Here is a 12,746-nt window from a genome sequence, read left to right as displayed (position 1 = left end):
TAAACCAAAGCTCTATGTGTAGAAACTGTAGACAAAACAAAGTACACATTAAATATGCAATTTTAATATTGTACCAACTACTTTACTTTTCAAAGTAGGCTTCTCTTCTCTTCCGGAGCTCTTCTGAAGTAAGATGTGTACCTGATGTCTGTGGAATATCTTGAGATATACTTCTGGAACTACCTGAAAACAAAAGAAAACAGAACAAAAAACCAATCATTTTATTTACCAATTTAAGCAATGCTATGTTTGTACTTATTTGAGCAAGTTTTTGAAAGTTTTCTTCTTAAAAATATTGCGCTACTATTCTGTAAATATAAGAAAGGCTCTGAAACGCTCAAGGACAAATCTGAATAAGGCAGTTCAAATATAACCTGTGTCCACACCCATCTCTGATATAGCGGATGTGAGGATGTAAGTCCAACAACCAACCTGGAAGGAAGAGCCATTAATACACACCTGTGGGCCCTCTTTAACTTATGAGAAATGAATGGGCACTTTCAACTAGAAACAACTTAAAGTGGGTGACCGTAAATCCATTATCTGTATTCCTCTATCCTAAAATACTTGCATGCTATACCAACTTAAGTGTGTGTCCCTGTTCTCACTTAATAACTGCACCAACCAGAGATCCTGCCCAGATGGTGAAATAAAGCGGGAAGAAAAGTGAAGGACATGAAAATATCTAAAATTATAAAAGCTGTTGCCTGTTAATTACTGGGCTAATCCAGCAGGGCTCTACTAATCAAAAATGGGATTGCACATATGAAGCACTCCAAGGTGTGCCAGGAGGCATGAGAATTCAGGATAAAAAGCATAATCTTCATATTAACGTAAGTTCAATTTTATTTAGATATTTAAGAAATTCCATTGAGTAATCTCATTAAGTAAAAGGCAAATTCACATTAATTAGATGAAAACAAAACTGCCAAAGAAAACCACGCATACCTTCCAGTAAGCCTCTTTGAGCTACATCCCTGACAATTCCCTCTGCCTGGATTGCCTAAGAGATACATCTTCATTCTCCTCTGCTAGCTGGCTTATGTCACTATCATGTGGGCCCATCAACGTGGGCTTAAGTTGTTAAGTTGCAAAGCCACTAAGTGTTAGACTTTTTAAATATTTTCTGCCCAGGCCTTCCTTTGTATATAACGGCATACATTTGTAAAACAGCTGATCTGGGTAAGGGCCTCCCCACTTTCTGCCCACAAAGATTAAGCTCCATTTATTGTTATGTTAGTATAGTATTATAACCAAATGGAAAAACCAGAATAAAAATATAACTAGTCCTAATATAACTTACGCTGTAAAAAGTTATTTGTATTATAAGAAAGCTGAAAGAATAGCTGACTGTATGTACATAATTACTGCTTCTACAGTAATTGTCAAAGAACTTCTACCAACGGTACATTAACTTCCAGGGGAAATAAGAATAATCTGAATCAATCCTTCAACAACAAATGAAGTACACATCCAAATGTCGATACCTTGCATACTGAGCTGAATAGCCCTGCGGAGATCTGCTTCTTCATCTTCCATGTCAATTTCTTGGCGACTTAGTGCCAGAGCCCTCTGCAAATCTTCCTCATCTTCGTCTAACACGGTTGACCCATCATTTGCTTCTAAGACTCGTTCCAGATCTGTTTTCTGGACTCTAAAGAACAAAAACAGATAGCAACTGCAGATCAGTCTTCTATTTTAAATAAAACATAGAGACACTTATAAACGAAAGATTTTTTTAAATAATTTTTTTAAGATTTTATTTTTAAGTAATCTCTACACCCAACATGGGGCTCGAACTTAGATTCTGTGTTTTTTTTGTTGTTTTTTAGATTTTGTTTTTTTAAGTAATCTCTACATCCAATGTGGGGCTTAAACTCACAACCCTGCGATCAAGAGTTGCGTGCTCTACTGACCGAGCCAACCAGTTGCCCCCAAAGAGTTTATGTAAGTCAAAAATTACATTTTCTGGCAGATAATCTAATAATATGAAGATTGTGCTGTGATGTGCATCTAAGCTAATTAAGTAATTCAAAGAGTTGATTCGAGTTTGAACAAAAAAGCTTCACTAAAAATAAAAGAAAGCTAAAAAAAAAATCACCAACAATAAAAGGACCACACATCCAACGTAAGCATGAAAATGTAATTCTTGGGGCACCTGGCTGACTTAGTAGAGCATGCAACTCTTGATCTCAGGGTTGTGAGTTCAAGCCCCACACTGGATGCAGAGATTACTTAAAAAAAACAAAATCTTGAAAAAGAAAAAGAAAAAGAAAGTGCAATTCTTGTAATGAAATACTATCATATACTCCATACTGCAGGCTTAATTTTACCTCTGTTCTTTTAGTTGTGCTAATTCTTCTCCAATGAGTTTTGGTCTATGCATCTGTTGGACCCTGATCATCTGTAAAAGTTGGTCAGCTTCACAATCTGGCAGATCACCCTTAACAACAAATATAGAATAACCTAAAAAAAAGGCAAAAATAAACTAAAACAGCTAGTAAGAGATTAAAAATAGGTTAAAATGATAGCAGATGGAAAGGCAGCACAGTAGAGTGGAAAGAATACAAGCTGAAGAGTGAGAAAGACCGGGGTTCAAATAATGTCTCTTACACTTACTGGCAGGGTGATCTAGGACAAACTACTGAAAGTCTCTAAGCCCCACTTTCTTCATCTGTAAGACAGGAATAGCCATCTCATAGAGTGACTGTGAGGAATAAATGAAATCATGTCTACAAAGGGCCTTACCAAAAAAGTACGTGAACCAAGGAGACTACTCGCTAGATGGTAACAGAGAGGCAGGTAAAGGAGTGGGGAAGAGCAAGGAATTTGGAATCAGATGGCCAGGGTTTTGGTCCTAGCTCTTCCAATTCCAAGACTGAGCATGGTCTTCGGTAAATCACTTTACCCAGCTATGTCTTGGTTTATGCAATTGTTAGACTAATGATACTGGTACCTTCCTCAGAGGGCTGTTGTGAGGATACGATCAGATAATGTGTGTAATAATGTGAAATACAGGTAAAACGAATCATCTGTAGAAACAGCTGCCCTCCCCACCCTGACACACATGCACACACACACACACACAACCCCCTCCTCACTGAAAACAGGAGTCGGGAAACCAACGCTCAAAATCTAGTCAAGGTGTTGCTGATATGGTTCATATTTTGAAAGAATTACACTGATTCAGTGTAATTTTTTATAAATATGATTTACAGCCAGAGTTTTCCCAGCTAAATATTCCACATAAAAACTGAACATGGGTGGGCTATACCTAAGTCATTCTAAACAATATAAGCTTTTCTACCATAAATTTTTCTTAAACTTTGGTACTTATTACTGGATATCCTTTGTGAGCGTTAAAAGATAATGAAACAAATGAACAGAGATCAAAAGAACTGTTAATGGAAAAATTCAAAACAGTACAATATTTATTTTTTGAACAAGGACATAATATGATTAATATACTTTTTAAAAATAAGGACAAATGTGCTCAGAGTTCAGATGGTCTAGCGTGTCTTATGACAGTAAAATTGTTCCCAGATGTTAAAGTAATTGTGTCACCACCATGGCATTCCAGGAAGAGCATCATGAAGAACAGAAACTGTCTTGTTTAGGTGGCACAGTAAATACCTCAGGTTTTATTCAAGATGTTAGCTTTCATACTAAGTATGCTGGGAAGAAACTGAAGGATGAAGAGAGCAAGTGCCGTAACATGCATTACACTGTTTAAAAAGCACTCTGGGCTACTTCATCAATATAACGTACAGGAACTACAGTACAAGAAGAGAGAGCCTGACTACAATGGAAAACCTGAGGGACAGCATATATTGGGAGAAGAAAAATCAGTCTTTTGCAGACACGTTCAGTTTGAAATGCTTCCTGGACTTCCCAAGTGGAGACGTCAATGTGAGGAGTTTGGTGTTCAGGGTAGATGTGTAGGCAGAAGACAAAAGTTTAGGAATTATGGGCATATAGATTTTTTTAGAGATGGTATCTAAAATAATGGGATAGCGACAACAACAACAATAGGACAGCACATAATCAAGAAATTGTCCAAGGACTGACCTCTGGGTCACTTCAGCCACAAGAGATCAGTAAGGGTAAGACCCACAGAAGCAATCTGAAAGAGGCCAATGAGATGTGAGGAAAACCAGAGCACAGTGGCCCGGAAGCCAAGTGTAGACAGTATTTCAAGAAGGAAGGACATACTTAGGTACCAAGGTTTAGGCATAAAAGAAAAAAACATACTAGTATATGAAATCAAAGAAATAAAGATACTATAATCCTAAATGTAAATGGGAAAGAACAACATGACAACAAACCCAGTAGCAATAAGCATGCTCGTATCCAGACTGATCTTTCACAGGAACATAAAGGGCAAGAAACACATAAGGTAAGCCTGACACGTCTTGTCTAATGAGAAAGAAAGCCTTCAAAAAGCTACAATGGTCATTTCAGAAACCTAGGACTCAACTTCAAAAGGCTCCCCCTTGTCCGCATGGGACAATTTGAGTATCAATATGAATAATAATTACAATGCACTGAAACACATGAACTATGTTTTGATGGATTAGTTTACCATGACATACAAGAAAACCCCAAACTGACTGGTTACCTTTGGAGGAAGGACACTATGAAACCCAACTCATCCTAAAAAGTGATAAAAGGGAAGAAAACGTATCCTGCTTTTCCCATATGAACTCTACTTCAGGATAACCAAATCACTGATCAAAGCTTATCTGTGTACAAGTATCCAGCTAATACAGGAAGGCACAATGGGAATCTAACACCACCCTTTTGCAACCCTTAATGAAATGATCGATCTAAGAACTGATCATCAATAGTTGCTCATATCACAAAGAGAGACAACCAGACATCAAGTGCCACACCATCTGTGAAGTGTTCCACTGTCTCCCCACGCTGCCCCCAAATTAACCTGAATCTAATCAGGTCTCAAACTCTAAAGACCAGTCTGTTGGGTATCCAGGACTCAGAGGAAAATAAAGATGTAATCGGCAAAATTCAGAGCGTGGGAAAGAACAAATGACCCATTTTCTTAAAAAAACAAAAACAAAAAACAAGGGGAAAAAAAAGAGAAGAGGAAACCTATAGTTAGACTTGGAAGACATATCAATCAATGCAATTAATGAACCTCATTTCAACCCGGCTAACCTGTGAAAATCCTAAGACACAACCAAAGAGATTGGAGAGGTGAACACTGACTGTGTATCTGATGTTATTAAACATTTTACAGAGAAAATAAGATGCTCAAAATAAGCAGGGGAAAGAAAAGGGTGTAACAAGATTGGCCATGAGATAACTGCTGAAGCTGGGTAAAGGGTACATGATAATCTATCACATTATTTTCTCTATTTGTTTGAAATTTTCAATGAAAAAGTTTTGTTCTGTTCTATGTGAGGGTATAATCAACTATACCCTCAAGTGGTGAGGTCAAATAAAAGGCAGGCTGAGAACTGAATACAAATGTGGAGGTCACTGGTAACCTTGGGAAGAAGGCTTTTTTGGTGAAATGCTGGTTATGACAGTGTGACTGGAAAGAGTTCAAGAACAGGAGACAACAAGCCAGAGGTGAGTCTAAGGGGAAAATAAAAATGGCAGGCAGCTGGACTTTCCTGGAATCAAGAGAGGCTTTTTCTTTTTTGGTCAATAGAAATAAAAGGTTTATTTCTCTGCTGATAGGACTAATACAGAAAGGGGGTGAAGTGATCATGCAGGAAAGCAGAAAGGCAAAAGCAAGAGCAAAGATCTCGAGTAGGTGAGAGGAGCCAGGATCCCGTCCCAGAGTGAACAGGTTGGTCTTGGTCGGGAGCAGGGGACAATTGAGCTACTTTGCTAGGCTCAACACACAGGCTGACATACAGACAAGCTGACAGATTTGCTGGTAGAAAGATGGGGAAGTTCTCTTTTCTTTTTCAAGATTTTATTTATTTGTCAGAGAGAGAGAGAGAGAGAGAGAGAGAGAGAGCACGCACAAGCAGGGGGAGTGGCAGGCAGAGGGAGAAGCTGAGCGGGGAGCCCGATGCAGGACTTGATCGCGGGACCCTGGGATCATGACCTGAGCAGAAAGCAGGCGCTCAACCGACTGAGCCACCCAGGTGTCCCAGGAAGTTCTCTTTTAATTGCTTCTGTTTTGTCAATAGAATACAAAGGAAGGTCACAAGCTAGGAGTGAGAGAGAGGGGAGTGGTCAGAGGTTTGAAGAGAGAACTGGGAAATAAGCATCTTGGAGAGTGACAAGTGAACTTACTACAAAAACACAGTAGGAATGTCAAGTAGCCCTAAAGGATCCTCTGAAATTTGTGATCATAAATTTAAAGCAAAACCAGTCATCTGGTTTTTTTATGTTATCTGTAGCCATGTTCAGCTGCTCTGATGCCGGAATGGACAAGCCCAAGATCTTATTTTAACCAGGGCTTGCGTTTCGTCATGAAAGTATGATAGAAGGAAAGAAAGAGGAGTTGAGGCATGCATCAGATTGATTATAATGATGGGTTACAGAAATAAGCAGGGGCAGACAGGAAGTAAGGATGTAAGGGGAATGTCGGGGTAGGGTTTATTTTTATTTATCTTTTTAAAAGATTTTATTTATTTATTTATTTGAGAGAGAGAATGAGAGAGAGAGAGCATGAGAGAGGGGAGGGTCAGAGGGAGAAGCAGACTCCCTGCTGAGCAGGGAGCCCGATGTGGGACTCGATCCCGGGACTCCAGGATCATGACCTGAGCTGAAGGCAGTCGCCCAACCAATTTAGCCACCCAGGCGCCCCTGGGTAGGGTTTAAAGAATTGCTGGATACAGACAACAGAGAAAATATGGTATAAAAATAGAAGGCGACTGTCAAAGAGTAAAATGTCTGTGATTGGGATTTGACGGTGGTACAGTTATTGGTAATGGCAAGGCAAGAGGGAAGAAAATGACCTTTGAAAATAAAAAGCAAGGTACTGAATTGGGTGAATTTTTGATGTAGAAATCACTTAAGAATGATGAAAGGAGTTCAAGTTGAGAGAACAGCGAATCAGACTAAAAATCTGTGGAAAAGGAGGATCACAGATGAATGCAAAAGAGCAAGAGGGAGAGTTTACTCTAGTGTCAGGTGTTTTATTTTAGTTTTTTAATTTTGTGTGTGTGTGTGTGTGTGTGTGTGTGTGTGTGAGTGAGGTATTTTAAAAGAGTTGGAGTTTTCAGCGAAAGACAGTGGCCTAGGAGGGGCAAGGAGAAGCAAGAAGAATACCCACCCCCCACTCTTAGCCATGGGGTCTGTGGGGTCTGGAAGGAAAAAGAGCCATCGCTTAGTGGGGCTGCTAAGGAAGCAGCATCCTCAGGCGAGGGCGAAGTGTCAGTGAAAATTCTGCCCGGACGGTGTCATCCAAATCACAGATTAAAGTTCACCAAGATGATTTCACTGCCATAAAAACAGCTATTTTTATACTTACACCTAATAGAGCTAGTTTTCTTTAGCTACTTTGAAAGATAACACTATAAAAATGTCAGTCTTACCTTCCTGTTGTAATTGAGCCAAGAAAAGTGCAAGGTATGTGTCTGATATTAATTCTGGACCCGTCAAGAGAGAATTCAAGTTGAACCACTGGAAAAAAAATTGTAAATATTTAAGTTAATGCACATTATAACTAATAAGGAAGTTCCATATGTTAAGAATAAATATAACCCATCTAAACTTATTAAGACTATCTAAATACCGAAAACACCGTAAAACCAAGATCTTTTAAAAGTAATTAAGTGATTTTTAAGAACTGAAATAAGTGTTGCAGATTTATCGGTATTAAATGCCTTTAAAAATGTTTTAAAAAGAAAATTTTGCATTAAGTCATAAATTTTTTTTTTTAAAGATTTTTATTTGACAGAGAGAGACACAGCGAGAGAGGGAACACAAGCAGAGGGAGTGGGAGAATGAGAAGCAGGCTTCCCACAGAGCAGGGAGCCCGATGCCCGCGGGGCTCAATCCCAGGGCCCTGGGATCATGACCTGAGCTGAAGGCAGACACTTAAGGACTGAGCCACCTAGGTGCCCCTAAGTCATAAATTTTAAATCTCCCACTCCCAAAAAGAGTATAGAAATTGATAGTACTTTAAAGTATCCTTATTGATAGGTGTAATTAAATCTTTTTTCAAAGTATCAGCCCAGCAAAATCCTAATCGCATTATACTGAAGAAAAATGAAACTACACAAAATTTTCCCACTGCTGATTAATTTTGGTCAAAAGATTTCAGTGGTGCCTGGGTGGCTCAGTCGGTTAAGTGTCCAACTCTTGGTTTCAGCTCAGGTTATGATCTCAGGGTCATGAGATTGAGCCCCATGTTGGGATCCAGGCTCAGTGCAGAGTCTACTCAAGGATTCTCTCTCCCTCTGCACCTCCCCCCGCCCCCGCTCCTGTGCACGCTCTCCCTCCCTCTCACTCTCTTAAATAAAATATAAAAATATTTCAATTGTGAGAAAACTAGACATTCCAGGAAGAGAATTTATAATTGCCAACTGATTTTACAAACATCACTAAGCCACTATCACATGTAATTAAAGTCATTTAGTCACTACTTCATAGGACTCCTAATTTAACCCACAAGATACAGAAGTTTCAAAAATTAGTGTCAGCATCATGACCGATTACTTTTCCCTGATTTTGACAGGGATAATGCTTTTCCAGTCATTCATTTCTCCAAAGACAATATGCAGATGGCCAAAAGACACATGAAAAGATGCTCAACATCACTCATCATCACAGAAATGCATATCAAAACTACCAGCAGCTGTCAGAATGGCTAAAATAAAAAACACAAGAAACAACAAGTGTTGGCAAGGATGTGGCGAAAGAGAAACCCTCAGGCTCTGCTGGTGGGAATGCAAACTGGTGCAGCCACTGCGGAGAACAGTATGGAGGTTCCTCAAAAAATTAAAAATAAAACTACCCTACAATCCAGTAATTCCACTACTGGGTATTTACCCAAAGAATGCCAAAACACTACTTTGAAAAGATATATGCACTTCTATGTTCACTGCAGCATTATTTACAATAGCCAAATTATGGAAGCAGCCCAAGTGTCTACCTACAGATGAATAACTAAAGATAGAAGACACACACACACACACACACACACACACAGAAATATCACTCAGCCATAAAAAAGAATGAAATCTTGGGGCACTTGGAGGAGCTGTCGTTTAAGCCTCCGACTCCTGATTTTGGCACAGGTCATGATCTGAGGGTCAAGAGATCAAGCCCTGAGTCGGGCTCTGAGCTTAGCTCAGAGTCTGCTTAAGATTCTCTCTCCCTCCCCCTCTGACCCTCCCCCACAACTCATGCTCTCTCTCTAAATAAATAAATCTTAGACTTGTTAAATCATTATATTGTACACCTGAAACTAATATAACACTGTATGCTAACTATACTGGAATTAAAAACAATACACAGAAAAAAAAACTTTTCCAGTCATCTTTTTCATAATACAAGGAACTCATACAAAAGAGTGTGTAATGAAAAATATAGCTATAAACAAAAATATAAATTAGAGCCAAAGATAAGTCAAAACATAGCATTTCTTGTATCTGTCAAAGATAAACTAATTTAAAATGCAAAAATTCAGTTTTATTTATTTATATATATTTTTATTTTATTTTTTTAAAGATTTTATTTATTTATTTATTTGAGAGAGAGAAAGAGAGAGAGCTCATGAGAGGGGGGAGGGTCCGAGGGAGAAGCAGACTCCCCGCTGAGCAGGGAGCCCGCTGCGGGACTCGATCCTGGGACTCCAGGATCATGACCTGAGCCGACGGCAGTCGCTTAACCAACTGAGCCACCCAGGCGCCCTATATATATTTTTAAAAAGGTCTATTTATTTGAAAGAGAGAGAGAAAGAGTGTGAGTGGGGGGAGGGGCAGAGGGAGAGAGAATGCTCAAGTGTGCTCCTTGCTCAGCAGGCTGGATTTCACAAACCATGAGATCAGACTTGAGCCAAAACCAAGACTTGGACATTTGATCAACTGAGCCACCCAGGCGCCCTGAAAATTCAATTTTAAAGAACTAAAATTTTGGGGATGTCTGGGTGGCTCAGTCAGTTAAGCCTCTGCCTTTGGTTCAGATCATGATCCCAGGGTCTTGGGATCGAGTTCCACACTGGGTTCCTTGCTCAGCGGGGAGCCTGCTTCTCCCTCTGCTTGCCGCTCCCCCTGCTTGTGTGCTCTCTCGCTCTCTTTCTCTGACAAGTAAGTAAATAAAATCTTAAAAAAATAAAGAACTGAAATTTTTAAAACCTCTCAAAATAATGATGTTAAGTTTACATGCAAATCAATATAAAGGAACTTCTGGGACCAAAGTCTTCAGATCTTAAAAACATCCAGTGATTACCTTATACAGACGAAGGAATACTTGATCTTATTTTTTTTAAAAAATATAAATAAAAGCCAAAGGTTAAATAATCTTGGCAGTGTCCTCCCTGGTCCTTCCTTATAGTTGATCCCCACTCAGGTCAGCCTCTACTACGCCACACTGCCTTCCTTGCTCTTTGTAACTCAGGAGGGACCTTTAGAAATAACCATGTCACATGAAGCTGCTTCTAGGTGGCTGACTTATAATAGTAGGGTTTCTGCTTTCAAATGATCTCTTATTGATTTAATCCAATGCACTCACGCTTGATTTCATTTTCTTTTTTGCTCTCTTTAGTTTTAAAAAGTTTTACAGGGATGTAACTGACATGCGAGAAATTGCACACATCTAAAATGTCCAATTTGAAGTTTAACATATCTATACACCCATGAAACCATCACCACAACCAAGAGAGTTTCTGGTACCCGTTATGATCCTCCTCTCTCACTGCTCCTTGCTTTCCTCATCCCCAGGAAACCACTGGTTGATCTGCTTTCTGTCTCAATAATTTGCATTTTCTAGACCTTTATGTAAATGGAACCATCCAGTATGCAGTATTTTGTGTCTGGCTTCTTTCACTCAGCTTAATTATTTTTAGATCCATCCATGTTATTGAAAAATCAAGAGTTCATTTCTTTTTATTAGATCATTTATAATAACCCTTTTTCGAAAATTCAAAATTCTAATAAAAAGGACTTTAAATAATTGTTTCAAAAGTGGCACCATGTATACAAAGATCTTTGGTAATTGTTTACAAAAATGACATCTTAGGTACATTTCTTGATCTTAAGAAAGGCTTGTTCAAGACACATTCCGTGTTCTTTTTTGAAAACAAAACAAAAACAAAAACAAAAACAAAGGAAAAAACCCAAAACCAGAAATGACTTTACATAGATGTATGTATTACATGGCATTTTGGCATGTGAATAATCTTGATATGCTAAAGCTAACATGACTGAAAACTTTTACTCATGCTGGACGTTGTTTCAGGCTTCATGACACTACTATACGTTAAACACAAATCTATAAAGTCACAGTTAACTGGAAAAACATCTTTATCACATAAAAACCCACTAAAAGTAACCACATCTGTATTGTATTAAATAGGAAGTTTTTCTTATGATATAGTTAAATTATGCAGTTGACCCTTGAACAATGTGGGGATCAGGGGTGCTGACCCTTTCCACAGTTGAAAATCCACATGTAACTTTTGCCTCCTCAAAAAACTCAACTACTAATAGCCTACTGGTGACCAGATGCCTTACTGCTAACATGAACGATTAACACATATTTTGTATAATGTATCATATACTGTTTTTTTTTTTTTTTTAAGTGGGCTCCACACCCAACATGGGGCTTGAACTCGCAACTCTGACACTAAGAGTTGTATGCTCTATGACCAGCCAGGTGCCCCTTATATATTTATTTTTACAATAAAGCCAGAGAAAAGAAAATGTTACTAAGAAAACCATACAGAAAATACATTTACAGTACTGTAAAAAAAAAATCCACATATAAGTGGACCCATGTAGTTCAAACCCATGTTGTTCAAGAGTCAACTCTGTATGGTTGTTATAAATAAATCTATAAGGGAAACTGATACTGTCTTTTAAAACAGCAAATCTCTATCAAGATTAAAACCGTACCACACACACACATTACTGGTAAGTTTCTTCATCTTTAAGGTACCGATCCTTTACATTTTAGTGGCAAATGGAGTGCAAAATGAGAAAAAAGACAGGGAAGGTGAGAAATATTACCTGTTTCCCTAATTTTCTAACTGTAAACCAGTGTTCTTTGTAATTGCATATAAATGATCTTTCATTTCTAGAAAAAGAAAAAAAATACATACACAAGTTGAAATAGTAGAGTTCATATTCATTTACTTTATCTACTGGCAAGTATTATAAAAAACATTAGGATTATGCTTATAGTTAAGGATCACTGGTTTTTAAGATATTACAAAACAGTATAAATCTCCCTGCAGATTAGTGGTGCCAGGCAAAAGTGCTGGCATCACACGTTATTTAAGGATCAGCTCTGTGCTGTGCTGTCGGACACTGAGGTGTGGGGGAGGCTCAGTGGGCAGATGTTCACGGACATCCCCAAAAGATGTAATAGGAAACTCTGAGGGAATGAAACAGGAAGTATCACAACAAAAACATTCAAAATATACTTTTCTTCTTTAAGAAATTATAATTTTAAAAATTAAATTTAGGAAAAGCAAAAAAAAAAAAAGTCTTACATGGGATCGATCCTGAGCCTCTGATACTCCGGACTGTTGAAGAGAATTAGTTCTAAACCCCAAACTTTCAAGGCATTGCTTATAACCTGTTAAAAAAAAAAAATAG

At 38.3% G+C, this 12,746-nt stretch overlaps 1 protein-coding gene across 6 annotated transcripts in view; it reads right to left on the bottom strand.

The window, feature by feature from the left end:
* ATXN3 (ataxin 3) overlaps window positions 1-12,746 on the bottom strand; it is a 38,237-nt gene that overhangs the window by 15,095 nt on the left and 10,396 nt on the right. For 4 of the 6 annotated variants that reach the window (XM_028098396.2, XM_028098410.2, XM_028098417.2 and 1 more), the window contains 6 exons: window positions 12,641-12,726; window positions 12,156-12,222; window positions 7,518-7,605; window positions 2,334-2,466; window positions 1,488-1,654; window positions 87-183 (listed from right to left, as the gene is read on the bottom strand). In XM_028098396.2, coding sequence (XP_027954197.1) covers window positions 87-183; window positions 1,488-1,654; window positions 2,334-2,466; window positions 7,518-7,605; window positions 12,156-12,222; window positions 12,641-12,726 — 638 coding nt within the window. Of the gene's footprint in view, window positions 1-86; window positions 184-1,487; window positions 1,655-2,333; window positions 2,467-7,517; window positions 7,606-12,155; window positions 12,223-12,640; window positions 12,727-12,746 lie in introns of those variants that run through there. The other 2 variants (XM_028098425.2, XM_028098422.2) reach the window with 2 other exon arrangements.

This window comes from Eumetopias jubatus, unplaced genomic scaffold, assembly GCF_037043125.1.
Source record: "Eumetopias jubatus isolate StellerSeaLion01/CBP00866 unplaced genomic scaffold, mEumJub1_p1.0 scaffold_7, whole genome shotgun sequence".
Lineage (NCBI taxonomy): Eukaryota > Metazoa > Chordata > Mammalia > Carnivora > Otariidae > Eumetopias > Eumetopias jubatus.
The sequence above is the reverse complement of the archived record's forward strand: the minus strand, read 5'-3'. Positions and strand labels throughout refer to the sequence as shown.